Source organism: Lissotriton vulgaris, chromosome 5 (assembly GCF_964263255.1).
Source record: "Lissotriton vulgaris chromosome 5, aLisVul1.2, whole genome shotgun sequence".
In the NCBI taxonomy this organism is placed as follows: domain Eukaryota; kingdom Metazoa; phylum Chordata; class Amphibia; order Caudata; family Salamandridae; genus Lissotriton; species Lissotriton vulgaris.
In genome coordinates, this window is record NC_141693.1 from 789,927,339 (window position 1) to 789,951,519 (window position 24,181).

General features: G+C 40.0%; 1 protein-coding gene across 1 annotated transcript in view; it reads right to left on the reverse strand.

Annotated features, from left to right (window-relative positions):
- The window catches only part of LOC147711585 (uncharacterized), a 91,921-nt gene that overhangs the window by 23,429 nt on the left and 44,311 nt on the right, over positions 1–24,181 (reverse strand). Inside the window, exon 2 of the mRNA XM_086919507.1 lies at positions 5,642–5,673. Within this exon, the coding sequence (XP_086775633.1) occupies positions 5,642–5,673 (32 nt within the window). The remainder of the gene's footprint in view (positions 1–5,641; positions 5,674–24,181) is intronic.

A 24,181-nucleotide genomic window follows, 5' to 3' on the forward strand; every position in this document is an offset into this window, starting at 1 on the left:
TCTCAGTACACTATTTAAACCGGTGACGATGCTGTGGCACTAGCTGTCATGCAAGTGGACTACCCCAACCTTTGCTGGTCTGAAAGGCATTTTACTGGCTTTAATCTACCCTGATACAGCTCTCTGTTACTCTGTCATTTGTATTGTTTGTGCAGCGACAGCTGGTGTTTTACAAACTTCCTGGTGGATGCTATGGGGGTGTCAGCAGTATAGTTGCTTAATCCCGGCTCCACATTTAAACTGATGACAGCGCTGACGCGCAGCAGGCACATGCAGCTGGCACACATACAGCCAGGACCAGGAGCCAGGAACCTGCTCCTCTCACTGAAGATAACAGGTACTTTTCCCAGAATTATATATTCTGCTGATGAACTATGTAATATAGTCAACCTATATACCGATTCAATGTCTTTGGGTACTTACTGCGCGGTCTACTTTCCGTCCCAATTAGAAATTTCAGCAACATGCTTAAAATGTCACTTTCACCGTTTCCAGGATAATTTTATGACAATCAAAATCACCTTAGGTTGAATTCTTCTTGGGAAGTTCCAAGCTCTTCTCCCCTATTGACTTCTAGGTATCTGAAGGGTTTTCTATGTAATGTAAGGTCATTACCAAAACATTCTATTGAATTCTGGGGCTCATCCTCAGTAGCTACTGAGACTGGCCTCTTAATGGAAACCTAGTGGAACTTTATTACCTCACCTGCCATTGCGTTAACATTCCCTGATAACTATCACATGTGGAGACTGGACATGGAGGGCAGGTGGTGGTTTCACCATCATCTTTAAAAACACACTAAAAGTCTCGTTTATAGAGACTTTACTAGAATACTAGGTGGAGATACATGTTTTTAAAGTGGAACTCTCCCCTCATGATTGCTTCAGACGCGCTCTTGTATATCACCCCCTGGACCACAAGGAGATTTCAGTCAACAGCTCACTGAATTCATTGCCACACATGTTTTGACATCCAAACATTTCCTTTTATTGGGCGATTTTACCTTTCATGGTGAAAATCTCTCACATATGGAGGTCACTCAACTTATTTCTGATCTTACTACGCTTGGCCTACATCAGAAAATTAGATGTCCTATACATATTGAGGGCCACACCCTCAACATAATTTGTATGAACTCTTCTTTCTTATCTTGTGACGCCCCTCTACCTGTACTTTGGACTGATATTCCTTGATCAGTTTGCTGATCTCAATGATGCCTGTGCCTGAATACACTAAGAAGGATATGAATAAACTGGTGAGACACTGCTTTAAAGTTGTCGAGGACGCCTTCACTAAAGAATTTGACTTTATGTTACGACAGATGATACTAACATGGATAAGCTTTACCAGACTATCATTCAGCTTTAAACATTGATTAGTTACCCTTTGAAAACTGTGCCATATCTAAACATGGTACTCACGCACCCTGAGATACACGAGATTTGAGCAATGAGAAGGCCTTATGCAAAAAACTTGAGAGATGATATTGCCAGTCCTATAACTCGAATGATAAAGAGGTTTACAAAGTATCTTTAAAGATGCGCCATCATAATATTCGAAAAGCTTGAAAGTCACATATTTCTCTTCAGCTCAGACAGACGGGTAAATACTCGAAGGAGTTATTCAAAGTCCTTAATACTTTCATGAACCCTCATGCTTGTTCCTCTGAAATACAACCCTCACAAGCTCTATGTGATTATCTTGCTGACCACTTTGTAGAGAAAATAATTGTGATTTGCAAACATTTTCCAAGACCAGATAACCAAAAGAAGCAGGAGCCTAATCTTAGTCTGTTGCCGGCCAACAGTGCCTCCTCCTTAGGCAAATCAAACTATTTAGGCCTGATTCTATTTAGAAAGTACTGGCTTCTGCCAAATCAGGGTCTCCCTTAGACATCGCTCCTGATATGATCTCTGCAGCACTGTCCTATCAGCTCATTCCTGCAATTTGTTCTCTACTTAACCTGTCATTAAGATCTGGGAACATTCCCTTAGCTTGGAAAGCAGCTCAGGTCATACCTATTAAAAAGAAGGCCAATCTATCATATATTGGACCTCTCCAAATATCGACCTATCTCTCTGCTTCAGTTAGTGAGCAAGCTGCTAGAAGGGCAAATAAACACTCAACTTATGGAGTACTTAGAACCAAACATGATCCTGGACCCATCACAACCACAATCTGCGTTTAGATTTATGCACAGAACTGAAACAATTTTTATTGCATTTACTGATCATATAAGATGTTCTCTTGATGAAAATAAGCCATCATTGCTTGTGCTGTTGGACTTTTCTGCAGCATTTCCTACTGTGTCTCATTGTAGGTTGCTTTTTAATATCTATGTGTCCCCCTTGTAAAAATTGTCAGAGCATTTGGATTCACAACTCCTTTGTATGCTGATGACACAAAGCTTATAATCTGTTTCAACAAAGGTCTGAATAAAACGAAAGTACATTTTGCAGCCGGGATGAAAGCCATTGCAGCCTGGATGACAGAAATCGGTCTCCAGCGGAATTCCAGCAAAACCAAGATTATGCTGTTTGTCAGGGTTCAACAGCTCTGGACCTTGGACTGGTGGCCTTCTGAATTAGGCTCAGCACCAGGTCATACAATGGCAATAAAAAACTTGGGTGTTCGCCTTTATCAGTCACTGACATTGAAAGAACAGGCTTTGGTGACCACTGGTACTTGCTTTTTTTTGATGCGCTTGCTGAGATGAGTTTTTCCTCTACTTCCTCCTTTTGTGAGGAAAACTCTGGTTCAAGTGTAGGTTATTAGCTGTCTGGACTATTGTAATGTCCTCTTAGCTTCTACTAATGTAACACTATTAATTAAACTTCAGTTTTTCCAAAATTCAATACCGTTGCTCATTAAAAATCTCCCATCCCGGACTGCTTCTTCTTCCCTTTTGCATTAGCTTCATTGGCTACCTGCTCGCAAAATAATTATTTTTAAAATCTGCTGTTTTAACGCACAAATCCCTGAATGACAAAGGCCCAAACTATCTTTTGTGGAAGCTTATACCCTACCAACCAGGCAGACTCCTAAGATCTACTGATAAAACTCTCCTCACAGTCCCTTGAATCAGGAACTCTTGTTCAAGAGGTAGATCCTTCTTTTATTTTGTGCCCTTGCCCTGGAATCAGTTCCCCTCACACATGTGGAAATGTACAGATCACCTCTGATTCATAAAACTTCTGAAGACTGGATATTTCTGGTCTTAGTACTCTCTTATTGACTAAGATTTGAGCTGCCCGAGATACCCCTCCCAGGGTGCTTCATGCGCGTTATAAGTAAAATTAACATAACATAACAGTACTTGACATTAACTTCAAGATCTTCATAAACAACATTGCCAGAATCAATCCAGAAGAGTACCACTGTTGGAATAAATGTAAAGAGGTATAGTATCACCATTATCCGACAAAGAACATTCAGCCTTCCCACTCCTCCAGCTTTAAATCCAAATCCTGATTTTTACGGTCCTCAAAATCAGGCTCAGAATCCTCTTATTACTTGGGCTGATACACAGTGAATACAATTGTGGACAGACACATTTTGACTGTCAATATTGTGCTCAAACCTGAGCACCTAGTGGCTTTAGTCATTAAAATCTCCCTCAACCCTGTAACTGAAAAGCAAGATCAGTCTTCTCTTCTATTGAGTTCACATCTCTCAATGTATTAATATCTTCACCAACTTTCTCACAACGTTCTCTAGCATCAGGATATCATGAAACTTGTGACTGAGCACACAATAGCACCCCATTCAAAACAAGACTACTAGAATGATCCAATAAAGAGAAAAACATCTCACAGTTTTAGAAACTAGTTGTCATTCCCCCAAAGCACATACAAGACAGTTATTGATGAAGTCCCAAGTGACAATATTTCACAACTAAGCTCTACAAATCATTGCGTATAAGGGCCCACCTCTAATTCTCCGTGAGAACTAATATAAGTAGGAGAAAGTAGAAGTTAAAAAGAGGGCTCTCAATTCAGGTATAGAGTCAGGCACCCAATGCAGATACTGGCATAATAACCAGAATATTATGATAGGAACAGAAACATTTCTGAAAAGACAAGGAGCTACTAACACATCCACCACATTGGGATAGACCTCTTGCAGCTCTGCCAAATGTCACCCATCAGGTGTTAAGTTAACACAAATATGTGGCTTTGTCCACATTCCAAAGGGCAGATGAGAGGTCTGGAGTGCCTTGATTACACCTAATTTCTGTCACCTTGCAGCCGGACGCATCCACTTTATGTGAGCTGCTCACTGCTGCTGAGCTCCCATCACAAGAAAGCAAAAGACACACAATTGATGAACAGAATGCAGAACAAATCAAAACATTCACACCCAGTCAAGAGATGACGGTTAAATCCATCATTCTTTTGCTCACCATGCCACCCTATCATGTTCTCCATGCCAAATCCATTATTCTTTTGCTCACCATGCCACCCCAGTTTAGACCAAATTTGAATTTGCATTTGAACTCCCATGGCAGGCAGCTTTCTAAAGCTAACTGGGAGAAACGCGCATCATGCAGCTAAAGCATATGTCACCTGTGGGTAAACAGGCAATGAAAGACCTACCAGGCTGACACAGTGATTTGGTTGTGCTCCCTTGCACCTGATCCAGGGCCTATCACTACAGCTTTGTCCAAGGAACGGCTGACCTGCCACTGCACCTCAAGCTCTGCTTACATGTATTGCAGAGCCCACAACGTCCATCCATGCTTCTGATAAAGAAGAGCAATAGGCACGATCAAGCTATCAGGTTTTGGGGGAGCATTAAGCTCAGAGTTGGGTATTATCCTTGGCATCATCAGTCTACTCTCAACGTAGCAGGTAACAAAGTTGCCAGTAATGCAATCACTGTGTTCCCACCCTTTTACGAAGGCAGGTTGGCTCAGCAGAGGGTTAAAAAGGCTGACCAGAAACAATACGTAAAGATATCATATATAAACTATATGTGCATTTAAAGTTTTTTAAAAAGTTGGTGTATGAAAGTTTATATTGGGGTGTGAGTAGATGCAACAAGTATCAACAGAGGGAGGTAGAGTATTGAGATAGGATTCTCACTCCACGGGCACTGATAATTAAACAAGAAGAATCCTACTCAGAGTGTACACCTCAGAGGTGGGGGACACCCAGTGTTGTGTTAAATACCCCTCACACACCAACAGGCCCCTTGGTGTCATGCTTCATCATCGGGGTCTTCGCACCCTGCTAGAGGGATGCGGCGTGCTACGACCAGCGACTGCGCGGGAGCACTAGAGTGGTTGACTATGTGTGGTGTGTGTTGTGTGCATGTGCTGGGGTATTTGGGAGAATGTGAGTGAAGGGTGTGGTGAGGATTAAAAAGACACCTGGCCAGTAGGTTGTGAGAAAAAACTTTATTCGAAAACTCTGGCTGGTGCTATTAAAAAAGGTGCAAGGCGAGGTTAGTAGTCTTGATTATGGACTCTACCTCTGGTGTGCGTCAACATGTTTCGGAACTCAGTGTTCCTTCTTCAGGACGGGTGCACAACTTCCCAACCCTACTCACGTGTTTTTTAATGAAAAATGTTGTTGTTTTCTAAACTTTAGAAAAAAGTGAAAATTATTTACAGTGATAAACAAGGCTATAGTGTGCCTACAGCGGTTTGACGGGATCATGCGGTTGCATGTCCTGAAAAGAAAAGGAAAAATTTTTGAGTTTGGTTGCCACTCGGGAATGGCTCAAACAAGTGCAGTCACTTGGAGCCCCAAACGGTTAAATAAACCTGTAAAAGAAACACATACACAAAATACATAAAAGACACATTTTTAGTTTCTAATAGTTCTGAATTCATACTCATTTAGACTGTCATGTTTTGCCTCACGAGCATGTCCAGAAAGCCAGGGTAGGTAGATGGACTCCTAATCTGTAAAAGGTTTGAAAAGAAGGATTCAGTCCTTTTCTCACTGTTCTCAATATGTTCAGTGGGTTTTGTCGAAAAGGAAGTTTTCTACTCATACTCACAAAGTCCGCCAAAGTAGGCCTCTTTCCTCCCCGCAATACTCCGCTGGTAATGCTTAGCGTGCAGGGTTGTGGTATATATGGGGCCTATGGCGTTCTATGATTCGTTAATTAACGGATGTGATTTAAAGCCCATATATGGGACATCCGCCTCTGTGCCTATCATGATCTTTGACCTGTTGGAGGGATACCATGTGTCGTTCTGAGCATGTAGAATGAGTTAGTGACTCTCTTTCTAAGCGCGCATGCGCATGGTAGGTTGTCTAGATGGATTTAACTGCTATGCGCATGCGTAGAAGATTAAGTATGTTTAGGTACACTACTCCTTTGTTTACATAGATCTGGCACGGTTCATGATCTGAAAATACAGCATGTTAAACAAAACCTACTGAATATTTTCAAAAAACCAATTTTGCTTGATAGAGTGGAGGAGGTGTGAGCCTGGCTACCATTATTTTGCGGATTAAGAAGGTAAGTTCTGGTACTTTCCATTGTTCTATCCAGACAATTGACCCCAAGGGATATCGTCATTTAGGCCGTCCAGATGAGTGCCCAAACGGAAAACCCAGCGCTGTTCTTTCTGAAGTAGGCTAGTTTCCGAGGGCAAGCGTTCGATTACGGTCCAATGTAGATCGTTGACACAGTGTTGTTTGTCTAAAAAGTGAGATGCCATTTTTGTGGTTGTTTTCTTGCATCGGATGTTACTCTTGTGTTCTCCAATCCTTACTTTCACTGGTCGGGATGTCATGCCGATGTATTCTAGGCCACAAGGGCAGGTGATCATATAGACAACATTTTTTGTGTTGCAGTTCGAGAATTGTCTTTGCTCCCATGATGTGCCATTTCTGAAGCGTATTTCTTTGCTTTTTTGTGTCAGGTGGCAACTGTTACAATCTCCGCATGGAAAATGTCCTTGTACCCCAATGCTGGTTTGTCTGCCCGTGGGGATTTGGCGTGGTCTTGTGTGGACCAAAATGTCTTTGATATTTCTGCCTCTGCGATGTGCATACATCGGTTTTTCAAAGTTCAGCTGGCCACAGTTCAGTATTCTCCAATGCTTATTGATTACTTTCCGCTGAATAGTCGTTCAAGAATCGAGGCGGCGTCCAAGACAGCACTATACGGCGGCTCCTGCGCAGGAGCCGCCGTATAGTGCTGTCTTGGACGCCGCCTCGTTTGAAAACTTGCCCCAATTACAATTATTTAAATATTTACCGCTGACTACGTTGAAGAAAGATGTGCCGCCTCGAGGCGTCTGGAAACTAGAAACAACCGTGTGCTTTATCCATCGAGGTCACACGTAGCTGACTTGTGATGCCGATGAACAACGCATTGAAAGCCCCGTTTTGACAGACGTTTTCCGCGAACAAGTGCTACTTTATTTCGTTGTAGAACAACGCATATTGACTCGTCCAATGACGAAAACTTGACAGCTTCTATAGACGCGGTTTCCCACATTTTTTTACCAGGTCCACCACTATTCTACTGTGTTAACTAATCCCCACCTGATATTACTCATTTCTTCAAAACACAGAAGAGAACCCTAAAGGCCCTGAAGAGAATCCCTATAAATCATTGGGATTCGAAACGCGTAGGCCCCAGCCATCTTACTGTCTGCTCCAGTGATAAGCGTAAATGCTACAACAACTGTTGCTTATCACTAATCTTCGTACATTATCCTTTTTCTAAAGACCCAAGAAGTACTTTCATACATTTAGCTATAGGAATGTACGTTAAAAGTGATTGTTTATTGAAAGAATTTATTTAAGTGTTTTTGCAGACACTTGGCTTCTCCTGTCTCATGTATAGTATTGTATTATATTGTAAATATTGTATGTTTTGATAAACTTTGTAGCTCTTCTATTCAGTGTTCCCCTTCTCCCCTTGAATGATTGTTTATCGTTTGGTTGTGATATGAGTGATATGATGAATGATTACCTTTAGTTTTGAGTTTGGTCATTGAATTGTTTTTTATATGTTTGTCTTCACATAATGAAAAAGTACCTTTTGATAAAATCAGAAATAAGAATAAAAAGCTATTAACTAGCATCCAGTCTTGAATTTTTTCTCAAGCACTGTGTTTTGAATTTATGTTACTGTGGTGTTATCAGTACTGGCAATTTCTCTCTTGTTATGTTCTAGAATACATCGGCATGACATCCCGACCAGTGAAAGTAAGGATTGGAGAACACAAGAGTAACATCCGATGCAAGAAAACAACCACAAAAATGGCATCTCACTTTTTAGACAAACAACACTGTGTCAACGATCTACATTGGACCGTAATCGAACGCTTGCCCTCGGAAACTAGCCTACTTCAGAAAGAACAGCGCTGGGTTTTCCGTTTGGGCACTCATCTGGACGGCCTAAATGACGACATCCCTTGGGGTCAATTGTCTGGATAGAACAATGGAAAGTACCAGAACTTACCTTCTTAATCCGCAAAATAATGGTAGCCAGGCTCACACCTCCTCCACTCTATCAAGCAAAATTGGTTTTTTGAAAATATTCAGTAGGTTTTGTTTAACATGCTGTATTTTCAGATCATGAACCGTGCCAGATCTATGTAAACAAAGGAGTAGTGTACCTAAACATACTTAATCTTCTACGCATGCGCATAGCAGTTAAATCCATCTAGACAACCTACCATGCGCATGCGCACTTAGAAAGAGAGTCACTAACTCATTCTACATGCTCAGAACGACACATGGTATCCCTCCAACAGGTCAAAGATCATGATAGGCACAGAGGCGGATGTCCCATATATGGGCTTTAAATCACATCCGTTAATTAACGAATCATAGAACGCCATAGGCCCCATATATACCACAACCCTGCACGCTAAGCATTACCAGCGGAGTATTGCGGGGAGGAAAGAGGCCTACTTTGGCGGACTTTGTGAGTATGAGTAGAAAACTTCCTTTTCGACAAAACCCACTGAACATATTGAGAACAGTGAGGAAAGGACTGAATCCTTCTTTTCAAACCTTTTACAGATTAGGAGTCCATCTACCTACCCTGGCTTTCTGGACATGCTCGTGAGGCAAAACATGACAGTCTAAATGAGTATGAATTCAGAACTATTAGAAACTAAAAATGTGTCTTTTATGTATTTTGTGTATGTGTTTCTTTTACAGGTTTATTTAACCGTTTGGGGCTCCAAGTGACTGCACTTGTTTGAGCCATTCCCGAGTGGCAACCAAACTCAAAAATGTTTCCTTTTCTTTTCAGGACATGCAACCGCATGATCCCGTCAAACCGCTGTAGGCACACTATAGCCTTGTTTATCACTGTAAATAATTTTCACTTTTTTCTAAAGTTTAGAAAACAACAACATTTTTCATTAAAAAACACGTGAGTAGGGTTGGGAAGTTGTGCACCCGTCCTGAAGAAGGAACACTGAGTTCCGAAACATGTTGACGCACACCAGAGGTAGAGTCCATAATCAAGACTACTAACCTCGCCTTGCACCTTTTTTAATAGCACCAGCCAGAGTTTTCGAATAAAGTTTTTTCTCACAACCTACTGGCCAGGTGTCTTTTTAATCCTCACCACACCCTTCACTCACATTCTCCCAAATACCCCAGCACATGCACACAACACACACCACACATAGTCAACCACTCTAGTGCTCCCGCGCAGTCGCTGGTCGTAGCACGCCGCATCCCTCTAGCGGGGTGCGAAGACCCCGATGATGAAGCATGACACCAAGGGGCCTGTTGGTGTGTGAGGGGTATTTAACACAACACTGGGTGTCCCCCACCTCTGAGGTGTACACTCTGAGTAGGATTCTTCTTGTGTGAGTAGATGCATAAGAGATTATGTGAATGATGCCATCAGTGATGTCATTTGAGATGTCAGTTACAATGTCATGAGTGATGTGGGACTTACTTTCATTCCCCAAGAGCGCGCCAGGAGGTACATTTGCAGAGTAGTGCAGAGAGGGTGCGGGCCTTCTGCGAGTTGCTGGCTTCTTTTTTTTATTTTAGGAAGGGGTGCTGTGTAGCCCCCTTCCCTTGATCCTTTTTGGGCCCCAGGGACCCCATCCCCCAGGGCCTGACCCATTTTTTTTAAAATAAAAAAGGTCAGGGCCACGTTGCCCCCCTCCTGAGGCCAATTTTGATCCAAGACCCCATCCTCCGGGGCATGGTCAATTTTTTTCATAATTTTCTAGGGAGGGGGCCCGCTTGGGCCCCTCCCAGGCTGGTTTTGGCCTCAGTACCCCATTCCCTGGGGCCAGACCATTTCTTTTTAAAAATATTTTATTTGAAGGAGGGCGCTGCGCGGCTTACTCCCTGGCCATTTTCAGCCCTGGGACCCCATCCACTAGGACATGGCCAGCTTTTTGGGAGCTGCTGGGAGCCTTAAGGCCCCGCGTACATGGCCGGCTCCTGGCTCCCACCGCCTGCGGGAGCAGCATGGCGTTATACCTTCATTGGCTACCTGCTCACAAAATAATTATTTTTAAAATCTGCTGTTTTAACGCACAAATCCCTGAACAACAAAGGCCCAAACTATCTTTTGTGGAAGCTTATACCCTACCAACCAGGCAGACTCCTAAGATCTACTGATAAAACTCTCCTCACAGTCCCTTGAATCAGGAACTCTTGTTCAAGAGGTAGATCCTTCTTTTATTTTGTGCCCTTGCCCTGGAATCAGTTCCCCTCACACATGTGGAAACGTACAGATCACCTCAGATTCATAAAACTTCTGAAGACTGGATATTTCTGGTCTAAGTACTCTCTTATTGACTAAGATTTGAGCTGCCCGAGATACCCCTCCCAGGGTGCTTCATGCGCGTTATAAGTAAAATTAACATAACATAACAGTACTTGACATTAACTTCAAGATCTTCATAAACAACATTGCCAGAATCAATCCAGAAGAGTACCACTGTGGGAATAATTGTAAAGAGGTATAGTATCACCATTATCCGACAAAGAACATTCAGCCTTCCCACTCCTCCAGCTTCAAATCCAAATCCTGATTTTTACGGTCCTCAAAATCAGGCTCAGAATCCTCTTATTACTTGGGCTGATACACAGTGAATACAATTGTGGACAGACACATTTTGACTGTCAATATTGTGCTCAAACCTGGGCACCTAGTGGCTCTAGTCATTAAAATCTCCCTCAACCCTGTAACTGAAAAGCAAGATCAGTCTTCTCTTCTATTGAGTTCACATCTCTCAATGTATTAATATCTTCACCAACTTTCTCACAACATTCTCTAGCATCAGGATATCATGAAACTTGTGACTGAGCACACAATAGCACCCCATTCAAAACAAGACTACTAGAATGATCCAATAAAGAGAAAAACATCTCACAGTTTTAGAAACTAGTTGTCATTCCCCCAAGGCACATACAAGACAGTTATTGATGAAGTCCCAAGTGACAATATTTCACAACTAAGCTCTACAAATCATTGCGTATAAGGGCCCACCTCTAATTCTCGGTGAGAACTAATATAAGTAGGAGAAAGTAGAAGTTAAAAAGAGGGCTCTCAATTCAGGTATAGAGTCAGGCACCCAATGCAGATACTGGCATAATAAACAGAATATTATGATAGGAACAGAAACATTTCTGAAAAGACAAGGAGCTACTAACAAATCCACCACATTGGGATAGACCTCTTGCAGCTCTGCCAAATGTCACCCATCAGGTGTTAAGTTAACACAAATATGTGGCTCTGTCCACATTCCAAAGGGCAGATGAGAGGTCTGGAGTGCCTTGATTACACCTAATTTCTGGCACCTTGCAGCCGGATGCATCCACTTTATGTGAGCTGCTCACTGCTGCTTAGCTCCCATCACAAGAAAGCAAAAGACACACAATTGATGAACAGAATGCAGAACAAATTAAAACATTCACACCCAGTCAAGAGATGTCGGTTAAATCCATCATTCTTTTGCTCACCATGTCACCCCATCATGTTCTCCATGCCAAATCCATTATTCTTTTGCTCACCATGCCACCCCAGTTTAGACCAAATTTGAATTTGCATTTGAACTCCCATGGCAGGCAGCTTTCTAAAGCTAACTGGGAGAAACACGCATCATGCAGCTAAAGCATATGTCACCTGTGGGTAAACAGGCAATGAAAGACCTACCAGCCTGACACAGTGATTTGGTTGTGCTCCCTTGCACCTGATCCAGGGCCTATCACTACAGCTTTGTCCAAGGAACGGCTGACCTGCCACTGCACCTCAAGCTCTGCTTACATGTATTGCAGAGCCCACAACGTCCATCCATGCGTCTGATAAAGAAGAGCAATAGGCACGATCAAGCTATCAGGTTTTGGGGGAGCATTGAGCTCAGGGTTGGGTATTATCCTTGGCATCATCAGTCTACTCTCAACGTAGCAGGTAACAAAGTTGTCAGTAATGCAATCACTGTGTTCCCACCCTTTTACGAAGGCAGGTTGGCTCAGCAGAGGGTTAAAAAGGCTGACCAGAAACAATACGTAAAGATATCATATATAAACTATATGTGCATTTAAAGTGCTTTAAAAAGTTGGTGTATGAAAGTTTATATTGGGGTGTGACTAGATGCATCAGAGATTATGTGAATGATGCCATCAGTGATGTCATTTGAGATGTCAGTTACAATGTCATGAGTGATGTGGGACTTACTTTCATTCCCCAACCAAGAGCGCGCCAGGAGGTACATTTGCAGAGTAATGCAGAGAGGGTGCGGGCCTTCGGCGAGTTGCTGGCTTCTTTTTTTGATTTTAGGAAGGGGTGCTGTGTAGCCCCCTTCCCTTGATCCTTTTTGGGGCCCAGGGACCCCATCCCCCAGGGCCTGACCCATTTTTTTTAAAATAAAAAAGGTCAGGGCCAAGTGGCCCCCCTCCTGAGGCCAATTTTGATCCAAGACCCAATCCTCCGGGGCATGGTCAATTTTTTTTATAATTTTCTAGGGAGGGGGCCCGCTTGGGCCCCTCCCAGGCTGGTTTTGGCCTCAGTACCCCATTCCCTGGGGCCAGACCATTTCTTTTTAAAAATATTTTATTTGAAGGAGGGCCCTGCGCGGCTTACTCCCTGGCCATTTTCAGCCCTGGGACCCCATCCACTGGGACATGGCCCGCTTTTTGGGAGCTGCTGGGAGCCTGAAGGCCCCGCTTACATGGCCGGCTCCTGGCTCCCACCGCCTGCGGGAGCAGCATGGCGTTATACCCCCAGGAAGCTGCTGACAATCAGCTCCCGGGGGGCCCTAGCATTATTTTGACGATTGCCCTGGGACCTGGCCCACCCAGGGGCTTGAAGAAAACAAAGTGCGGGAGCCCAAGCTTCGTTGTTTAAAAAACTTTCAGCCGGATTTGCGGACCCAACGCGACTACTGAGGAAAATGTGAACAAAATGCTTTTTTTGGCTCTGGGGGTCTCTGTGAGATACCTTCAGCAGGCCTATGCCAACACTTACTGGTTTAAAGTGTTGGCATCCAGATCGGGAGGGTTTGCAAATCCTACGGGTCCATATTTAGATATCTGAGAAATCTTTAAATTTCTCAGGAAATGCTGAGTGGATTTATACCATTTAACAAAAAGAGTGCTTTCTGAACCAAGAACTAACTTTTTGCCAAATTTGGTGTAATTCTATTCAGCAGTTCGGGCTGTAGCCGTGTCTAAAGTTTCATATGGAAATTAACATGGAGAAAACGTGTTTTGGGACCCCCCTTTTTCTCAGCCCCTGTTTAACAAATCACCCCGAAACTTTCAACACTGGAGCTGACCTACCGCCTCATTACTTTTGTAAAGTTTGCGAAGATTCGTCAAACAGCTCTAAAGATATTGGCAATAGAAAAAATGCTTTTTTAATAGAAACAAGGTCCTAACTATAACTTCCTGCTGGTGACCGCCAGTTGGTAATAGATATATATTTTGCATATTGACTGTTGCCAGTAAGTAGTTACACTTAGGACCAAAGGTTTTTGTTTTGCAAATAACTTTGGCGCCGCTTGACGAAACTTTCCAACATTTTTAAAAAGCTTCCCCTTTTTGGTTCAGCTGCTGTGGTGAAAATGTTGGGTTGATCCATTAAGTGGGGGCAAGAATAAAAGAGGGCCCCAAAACGCATTTTCCACATGTTATGTTTGTGGGGATTTTTACATTTTTGAACACGACTACAGCCCGAACCACTGAACGTAATTACACCTAATTTGGTAAAAATCTAGATGTTGGTCCAGAAAGAGTAGTGATTCGGTGTAAATCTGTTCAGTAGTTTCAGAGATATTTAGGTTTAAAAAATATAGATATCACAGAACCCAATAACCCACTGAAACCCTACTGAAATTTAATTGGCTGCCAAAACTTCAACCAGAAAATGTTGGCAGCCACCTTGGGAGTCGGTTTAACAGAGCCCCACAAAGAAAAGTGGGCAGAGTAGAAACACCCTGATTCCGTCGGCCCAAAAAATGATTTTTTTCAAACTATTTGATGGGATTGATGGATCTGGCTAAAAAAAGAACACAGTCCACAGTGCTTCTTTGTTAATTGGCCTCTGGGTCGGCCAGGTCCTGGGGACTGCCAACTCCCAAAGGCAAAATGTGAATTTCAATAAAGGGTGACCCGACTGGCTAACCCACAGCCACAGGGACCACCACCTCCTCAGGGCAAAAGAAAGCATTAACCCTGGGGGGGTTGCATGCCCCCAGCAGCCCTGAGGACCACCACCTCCCTGGAGCAACAATTTAAATTTAATTATGGGGCAGTCCTTCCCCCGCAACTCCGGGGACCACCACCTCAACTTGGACTGTGTAGCTCAATGGAAGTGGGCCACACCAAGCCCTAGATGGCCTCGGGCGTGGCACCCCCCAGAGATTTCACCTGCAATGTCCTAGGATGCCCACCCCCGTAACATTGCAGTTTGCTATGGCTAAGCCATAGCAAACACTGCTCCGCTTCCAGTAAGCGAGAGAAGAATTGTTTTTACTTACAGGGAGCCAGGTGGCCCCTCTCCCCTCTTTTGCCAGTGAATACAAAAATTAAGTAGTGGCCAGGCCCCAATGGATGGAGTCCCCAGGTCCGACATTGACCCTTGAAGGGGGGCCGTGTGGCCCCCTCCCCTTTCATAAAATATTGGCTCCAAGGGATAGGGTGCTTGGGGCCCAACCCTATCCTTAAAAATTGGAAAAAGAAATTTAAAGAAGTCAGCAATTCCGTCGGAGCCAACTACTGCTCCTATTACCTCCAGTAAGTCTCAGACAGTGGGATTGCTTAGAGGTCTTCATAGGCCATGCCCCTTTCTCCACCACTCTGCAAATGCATCGTCTTGCGCACTACTGGTTGGGGAATTAAATCTTCCTGGATGGTGAGGGACCTTCAGGCCAAGATTCCTTCCTGGTACTTTCTGCAAGTCTGACACAGCAGGATTCCTGAGAGCTGGTCGGAAGACCTACCCCATGTCAGAGACCCTGCCCCCTTTCTCCACCACTCTACAAACACCATTATTACTTAAAAACATTTAAATTCACTGAAAATAACAAAGGTTACAGGGGCGTTATAGTTGGAAATTAGCATTTAAACACCTTAGAAATTCACTGAAAAAACAAAGATTACAGGGACATTATAGTTAGGCTCAGGATTCACTCGTACAAAACCAGTGAAATTCTGCAGTTATAGTTAGCTAAGCTAACTATAGTTCATGCCCCCACAATGCACTGCTTATTACCCCACATATTCCATCACTCATGACATGGTCAGTGACATCACTGATGACATCTCACATGACATCACTGATTAAATTATCCACAAAATCACTAACACACCTACTCACACCACCATAGAACCTTTCATACACCCACTCCCACACAATCATTCATAAACCCATTACAGACCTAGACCATTACTTACACACCAACTCACTAATTCATAGATCTACACACAACTCAACTCACTGACCCATACAAACACTCAAACACCCACTCACTCACTAAAACTACCACTGACATATCCACTCATTCACCCATATAGCCACTCACACACTGAGTCAGTCATCCATAGAGCTACTCACACAACCAATCACTCACCCATACAGTCACTCATACAACAACTTACCTACCCATACAGTTGCACCCGTCACTTACTCACTCATACATATACTAACACATACTCACTCGCCTATGCAGTCACTGACACAAGCAGACACTCACCCACGCTGCCACTATCACATTCACCCACTCACCCATACAGTCACTCATATACCACATCATACACTTATACTGCCTTTCATAAACCCAGTTACTCGCCCATATACCACTGACATCCTCTCACTCAAACCCTTAGGGAATTTCTATTTTATTAGTAGGACTTGCAAATAGGAAGGCATTTGTCTGATCGCACAGCCGTTATCACCCTAAAGAGTGTGCCATTTCACTCCGCATTTAAACCCAACCCAACAAGGGTACACAGACAAAATATCGATTTTTAAATATCGATATGCAAAAATATCGAAGTTTAAATATCGATATACAAAAATATCTAAGGTAAGTAATATCGACAGTCTAAATATCGATATTGGTATGATATCAGTAATATCGAAGTTGTAAATATCGATGTTAATAATATCGAAATTAATAACTTTGACGTTACTAATATCAATTTTTAAATATTTAGTGTATATTATATTGTATTTATTATGTTTTATTATTTATTTTTAATGTTATTTTACTAAATATTGTCTTTTACTACTGTAGTGGGTTGTGGGTTTATAGGGGAATAGGGTGGGAAGTAATTTAATTATGTTAAATTAATTATTAATTATTAGGAATTATTAATTAATTAATTGAGAATAAATTTTAAATTATTTTTAATTAATTTATTAATTGATAAATATGTTCTGTAGCGGGTTATGGGTTTATAGGGGAATAGGGTGGGAAGTAATTTAATAATAATTAATTAATTGATATATGTTTGTACATATTTTAATTAATAATTAATTGGTAATTAATTTATATTAATTACTTAATTAATTATTATAATTTTTTCATATTTATAATGATTAATTAGTTGGTAATTAATTATTATTAATTATTTAATTAAATTAATTATAGTAATTTTTATATATAATTTATTGTTATTCTTAATTAATTAATTGTGCAAAATAATATTAATTTTTAAATTAAATTAATTACAGCAAATGTGCTAATATATTTACTTTATTGTTATTGTTAATTAATAATTAATTGGTAATTAAATAATTTTAATTAATTTTGGGTACATGGGTATTTTTAGGGTTCAGGGTCAGTTTTCAGTTCATGGGTACAGGGGTATTTTTAGGGTTCAGGGTCAGTTTTCAGTTCATGGGTAAAGGGGTATTTTTAGGGTTCAGGGTCAGTTTTCAGTTCATGGGTAAAGGGGTATTTTTAGGGTTCAGGGTCAGTTTTCAGTTCATGGGTACAGGGGTATTTTTAGGGTTCAGGGTCAGTTTTCAGTTCATGGGTAAAGGGGTATTTTTAGGGTTCATGGTCAGTTTTCAGTTCATGGGTAAAGGGGTATTTTTAGGGTTCAGGGTCAGTTTTCAGTTTTTGGGTAAAGGGGTATTTTTAGGGTTCAGGGTCAGTTTTCAGTTTTTGGGTAAAGGGGTATTTTTAGGGTTTAGGGTCAGTTTTCAGTTTTTGGGTAAAGGGGTATTTTTAGGGTTCAGGGTCAGTTTTCAGTTCATGGGTAAAGGGGTATTTTTAGGGTTCTGGGTCAGTTTTGGGTTTTTGGGGTACAGTCGTACAGGGTAAAAATTAAATAAATTTAAATTAAATCAATTAAATGAAATTACAAAATATAAAATTACATTAAATTATTACGTTTTTAATTTATTTTAAATGTATATGTATTAGTTGTAATTTTTTAATTATGTTTTAATATTTTTATTTAATATTTGTAACATTATATGTATTTTATAATTATTTTAACATTATTATTAATACATTTAAAAAAACGATATTTTTAATTTCGATATTTTTGTACTACGATATTATTTTTTCGATATTTTTGTACTTACCTTGTTAGGGATAGGATTCCGATATTTTTGACTTCGATATTTTTGTCCCGATATTTTTGTATGTCGATATTTTTGATTTCGATATTTAGTCAGACATTCCCCAACAAGATGTGAGGACAATTGAGTAAACAAGTTACTGGTATTTCTTTTAAATTTCACCATGTTTCTGTTTTGCATTCACTTGTTGACAAAAAATAAAATTATCAGTGCAATGAACAGCTCTTGCAGTTTATATATCCAAGTAGAAAGATTACTATTTCCAGTTTGTTCGTAGCCTGAGTGCTGCGCATTTCATTATTTAAAATAGCTTTCATAACATCACAGTCTGTTCAGCCCTTCACGCATTGCTGCATCTTAAACCTGGCAGCCTCTCGTATTGTCTATTCAAATTTACAAGTTTAAATAATAATTTAATAAACAACATGAATGTCAATGTAGTAATAAATCTAAAATATAAATGTTCTAATAATATGAAAATGAAAAAATATATAATTTGATGTAGGGTAAGATTGTCTGCTCTAAATGCAAGTCACTTAACATAGAGGAAAATTCGTACATCAATACGGTGAGATTTACTAATCAATAAAACATTTCCAACATTTTTTGGGGGGGGGAGTGAAGGGGTCAGATCCCCTATTCTAACTCCAATTTGTCATAAATGGGGTAAAGTGTATATATGTGGGGAGGTCAGATTGACTATTCTAAATCTGGCCCCAGAAACATAAGGGAAAGTGCATTTATTTGGGGGGACAGGGGGTTATCTTTACTATTCCAATGCAAGTTCAAAGTGTATGTCTTTGGGGGCAGATTTAAGATTTTAACTGCAGCCCAACATGAATTTGCATATACCTAAAACACGTCCAGTTTATTATTTGAACTCCAGCCACAGAAACCATTGGGGAAGTGCATAAATTTGAGAGGGAGAGTTGTAAACTTTAATTTTTCCAGCCAAACATAAACTGGATAAAGAACATATTTTGGGTGGGGGTGGGGGTCACATTCGCTAGTTTACCTGTAGTCCTCATAACTTAGAGAAAGTGGAACTATTTGGGGTGGGGTTCTGATTGACTTCCCAAGCTGCAGTTTGAAAAGCATTTGAGAGAGAGGATATGCTGGTGAGGGGTCAGATTCACTATTTTAACTCCAGCACAGCATGTATTTGGGGAACAATACTATTTTTATCGGAGTCATATTCACTTTTCCAACTCCAGTCCAACAAAAATTGGGGTAAGTGCTTATATGAGATTGATACTATGATCTTTATTCTCCTTAATTAGGTCTGGTATAAAGTTGGCAGGTGTAATTTCTGTCCATTTAATCCTTATAGTACTTTTCTCAACTAGTTTAATATTTGCTATGTTTGCCGGATGCACATTCATTGGGCCTTGATGTTAGGGTTATATGATTAAGTTCACTAATATAATTTTTCCATGGTCGGGTTAATTTGAATCACCCTCATATTTTCTACACAGCAACATATGATACATTTTACTCTGTCCTCTAGTCCCAATGAAGGTGGGAGGGTTATTAACATAACCTACAATTTGGTATTGATAACAGTCATGTTGTATTTAAAACCTAGCTTGTTCAGAGAGGCAACATAGTGGGATTTACTAAAGCCTTCCATGTCTTCTTTGACGGAATCAAGTATACCACACCTTTTTCAAATCTGCATTGCATTTAGGTAAACTGAAATCTCCAGCTCAAATTAAAAACACATCCTCCACCCTGTCTGAGAGAGATATCTCCAGTGCATTGCCCATATCTTCTACTATGTGTTGTTGAATGTGCTGTTATAGTAATTTATTACTAAGATATCTGGATTTTAACCCCATCTTAATAAGACAAACTCATAGTAAGGTGAGACAAGAGAGGCTTTAAGTATCCAAAAAGGGACATTTGTAGAAATTAGCACAGTTACACCACCTTTGCTCTACCCTTTCTATATTCTAAGGCAGGTGTACATGGTGAAATGAAAACATTGGAATCAAAATATTTAACATCCATGTTTCCTGTACACAAGTTATCTGAGCTCCCTTAAGAAATCTCGCCCACTCAGCTGTTGATGGTTAGTTTGCTAGGCCAGCAATATTCCATGATACTAATAATGATCTTTGAAGGACTTTCACATGGCCGAACATCTGACCAGAATTAAGATCTGGTGGGTTACGTTGCCAGGTGAAAATTGAGGTAGTCCTCTATCTTTGCTTTGCTGAATTCTAGGGGGCATTTGCTGCCTGTTGTAAAATATTTTCCTGTGATACTTCCGAATGGGTTGGTTGCCCCCCTAATATTTGACAAACAAAGATCGCATATATTCTCACTAAGGCGGATCACTGAAATAATATCGAGAGACAAAATATCGACCTGCAAGAATATCGTTGAGAAAATATCGACAGACAAAATATCGAGTTTCTATCTACAAACAGGTAAGTACAAAAATATCGAGTTTAAAATATCGTTTACAAAAACATAGTTTTAAAATATATCGACTTTACTAAAAACACTATTAAATTAAATTAATATTAAAAACTAAGTACTAAAATATATTTAAAAATACTTAAATTAACTTATAATAATTAAATAATTAATGAAAGTAAAAAAAAAAATTAAATCATATTTATTAAAACATATATATATATAGTAACAAAAAATAATTAAATAATAGCCAATATTATTAACGTACAATAACAAAAGAGTAACAATTACTATTCCCACTCCAGTGGGTGCAACAGTAGGGAAAGCGTTGGATAGCGTAGGGGTTAAAATTACTATTCCCACTCCAAAGGGTGCAACAGTAGGGAAAGCGTTGGATAGCGTAAGGGTTAAAATTACTATTCCGACTCCAAAGAGCGCAACAGTAGGGAAAGCGTTGGATAGCGTAGGGGTTAAAAATACTATTCCCACTCCAGTGGGTGCAACAGTGGGGAAAACGTTGGATAGCGTAGGGGTTAAAATTACTATTCCCACTCCAGTGGGTGCAACAGTAGGGAAAGCGTTGGAAAGCGTAGGGGTAAAAATTACTATTCCCACTCCAAAGAGTGCAACAGTAGGGAAAGCGTTGGATAGCGTAGGGGTTAAAATGACTATTTCCACTCTAGTGGATGCAACAGTAGAGAAACTGTTGGATAGCGTAGCGGTTAAAATTACTATTCCCACTCCAAAGAGTGTAACAGTAGGTAAAGGGTTGGATAGCGTAGGGGTAAAAATAACTATTCCCACTCCAGTGGGTGCAACAGTAGGGAAAGCGTTGGATAGCGTAGGGGTTATATTACTATTCCCACTCCAGTGGGTGCAATAGTAGGGAAAGCCTTGGATAGCGTAGGGGTTAAAATTACTATTCCCACTCCAGTGGGTGCAACAGTAGGGAAAGCGTTGGATAGCGTAGGGGTTAAAATTACTATTCACACTCCAGTGGGTGCAACAGTAGGGAAAACTTTGGATAGCGTAGGGGTAAAAATTACTATTCACACTCCAGTGGGTGCAACAGTAGGGAAAGCGTTGGATAGTGTAGGGGTTAAAATTACTATTCCCACTCCAGTGAGTGCAACAGTAGGGAAAGCGTTGGATAGCATAGGGGTTAAAATTATTATTCCCACTCCAGTGGGTGCAACAGTAGGGAAAGCGTTGGATAGCGTAGGGGTTAAAATTACTCTTCCCAATCCAGTGGGTGCAACAGTAGGGAAAGCGTTGGATAGCGTAGGGGTTAAAATTACTATTTCCACTCTAGTGGGTGCAACAGTAGAGAAATCGTTGGATAGCGTAGGGGTTAAAATTACTATTCCCACTCCAGTGGGTGCAACAGTAGGGAAAATGTTGGATAGCGTAGGGGTTACAATTACTATTCCCACTCCAGAGAATACAACATTAGGGAAAGTAAATAATTCCTATATTATTAAAAAAGCTAAAAATGAATATCTATTAACTAGCAGCCCGTCCCAGCGTTGCCTGGGGCAGAAGGGGGCTGGGGGCAGCATTTCAGGCTTGCGTGCACCCCGCCCCGGCTTCCGCCCGCCACGACATTGTCCGTGTCCCGGAGCCTGACCCTTACCTCAGCCGGCGTTGTTCAGGGCCAACCTCCCGCCCCGGCCCCGGCACGGCCCCCTCCCGCCCGTGTCCCAGAGAGCCTGAGCCTTACCTCAGCGGCCGGTCCCGCTCCAGACGATTTTCTTTCTGTTGCTACCTCCCGCTCCCCGCGCATGAAGCAGCTCCAGTTACTCCAGGACTCACCCCGTCCACGCTGGAAGGGATTGTCCGGTCCCGCTCCAGGCGCCCCGCCCGCACAGGCCGCCACTTCGCCCAGCAGCAAGCAGGGACGCGGCAGTCCTCCCAGCAGGTCGCGATCTTCCATCAATGGGCACGATCCGCAGAGCTGCACAGCCTCGGACACCCCGGGCAGCACGATTCGCCGCCATTTCAGGAATTGTTGCCAGGGAGCGCAAATTATGTCATCACACAGACGTCGCGGCCGGCACTACTTGCAAGGGACTACTTTATTTTTATTTCTAAATTTTTTAAACAACGTATATTTTTTCTTTTTAATAGCCTATGTCCTTCTGCACACCCTGAGGATTACAACAATGTATTGGGTGTGTGGATTGGTGCTGTGGCTCCCGAGTTTACCTTGCCGAAAGGTTTGTGTTCTCTCTTTATAATAGTAGTATAGATAATTAATAAAAAAAAATAATAAACAATAATTATGTCAATTATTCACCTATTAATACAAATTATTAAACATTAACAATTACATATTTTATTATTTAACATTATTTTACAAATATTTCCAAATACATAATTTGTAATTAGTTTTATTATTTAATTATTTATTAATAAATTACTTTCCACCCTATGCCCCTATAAACCCACAACCCGCTACAGAAATTCAATGCGTAAAATTTACATAATTACCAATTAATCAATTAATATAAATGAATTAACAATTTTAATTAAATTAATTAACAAATATTAATTATTTAACAATTATGTACCATTTACTATCAATAAATAAAATTACATATTTAATTAATTATAATTAAATTACTTCCCACCCTATTCCCCTATAAACCCACAACCCGCTACAGAATTACATTAGTAAAATTTACATAATTACCAATTAATCAAATAATATAAATTAATTAACAATTTTAATTACATTAATTAACAAATATTAATTAATTAACAATTAATTACTATTTACTATCAATAAATACATTTACATATTTAATTAATTATAATTACATTACTTCCCACCCTATTCCCCTATAAACCCGCAACCCGCTACAGAATTAAATTAGTAAAATTTACATAATTACCAATTAATCAATTAATAATAATTAATTTCCAAATACAATTAAATTAATTAACACATATAAATTAATTAACAATTAATTACAAATTACTATCAATAATTACATTTACATATTTAATTAATTATAATTAAATTACTTCCCACCCTATTCCCCTATAAACCCACAACCCGCTACAGAATTACATTAGTAAAATTTACATAATTACCAATTAATCAAATAATATAAATTAATTAACAATTTTAATTACATTAATTAACAAATATTAATTAATTAACAATTAATTACTATTTACTATCAATAAATACATTTACATATTTAATTAATTATAATTACATTACTTCCCACCCTATTCCCCTATAAACCCGCAACCCGCTACAGACTTAAATTAGTAAAATTTACATAATTACCAATTAACCAATTAATAATAATTAATTTCCAAATACAATTAAATTAATTAACACATATAAATTAATTAACAATTAATTACAAATTACTATCAATAATTACATTTACATATTTAATTAATTAAAATTAAATTACTTCCCACCCTATTTCCCTATAAACCCACAACCCGCTACAGAATAAAATTACGCAATAATTATTAAAACAAAATTCATTAAATATAAATATTTATAACATAAATACACACTTTTCACACATATAACATAAAAATACACTATAAAAAATTATATATTATTAAAAAATCGATATTTTTTACTATCTATATTATATACATCGATATTTTAACTATCTATATTTTTAACAGTCGATATTACTTCACTTACCCTAAAAACAATATTTTTGTAGTCTATATTCTGTCCTGTCGATATTTTGTCCAGTCTATATTAAAAACTGGATATTATGTCCAATCGATA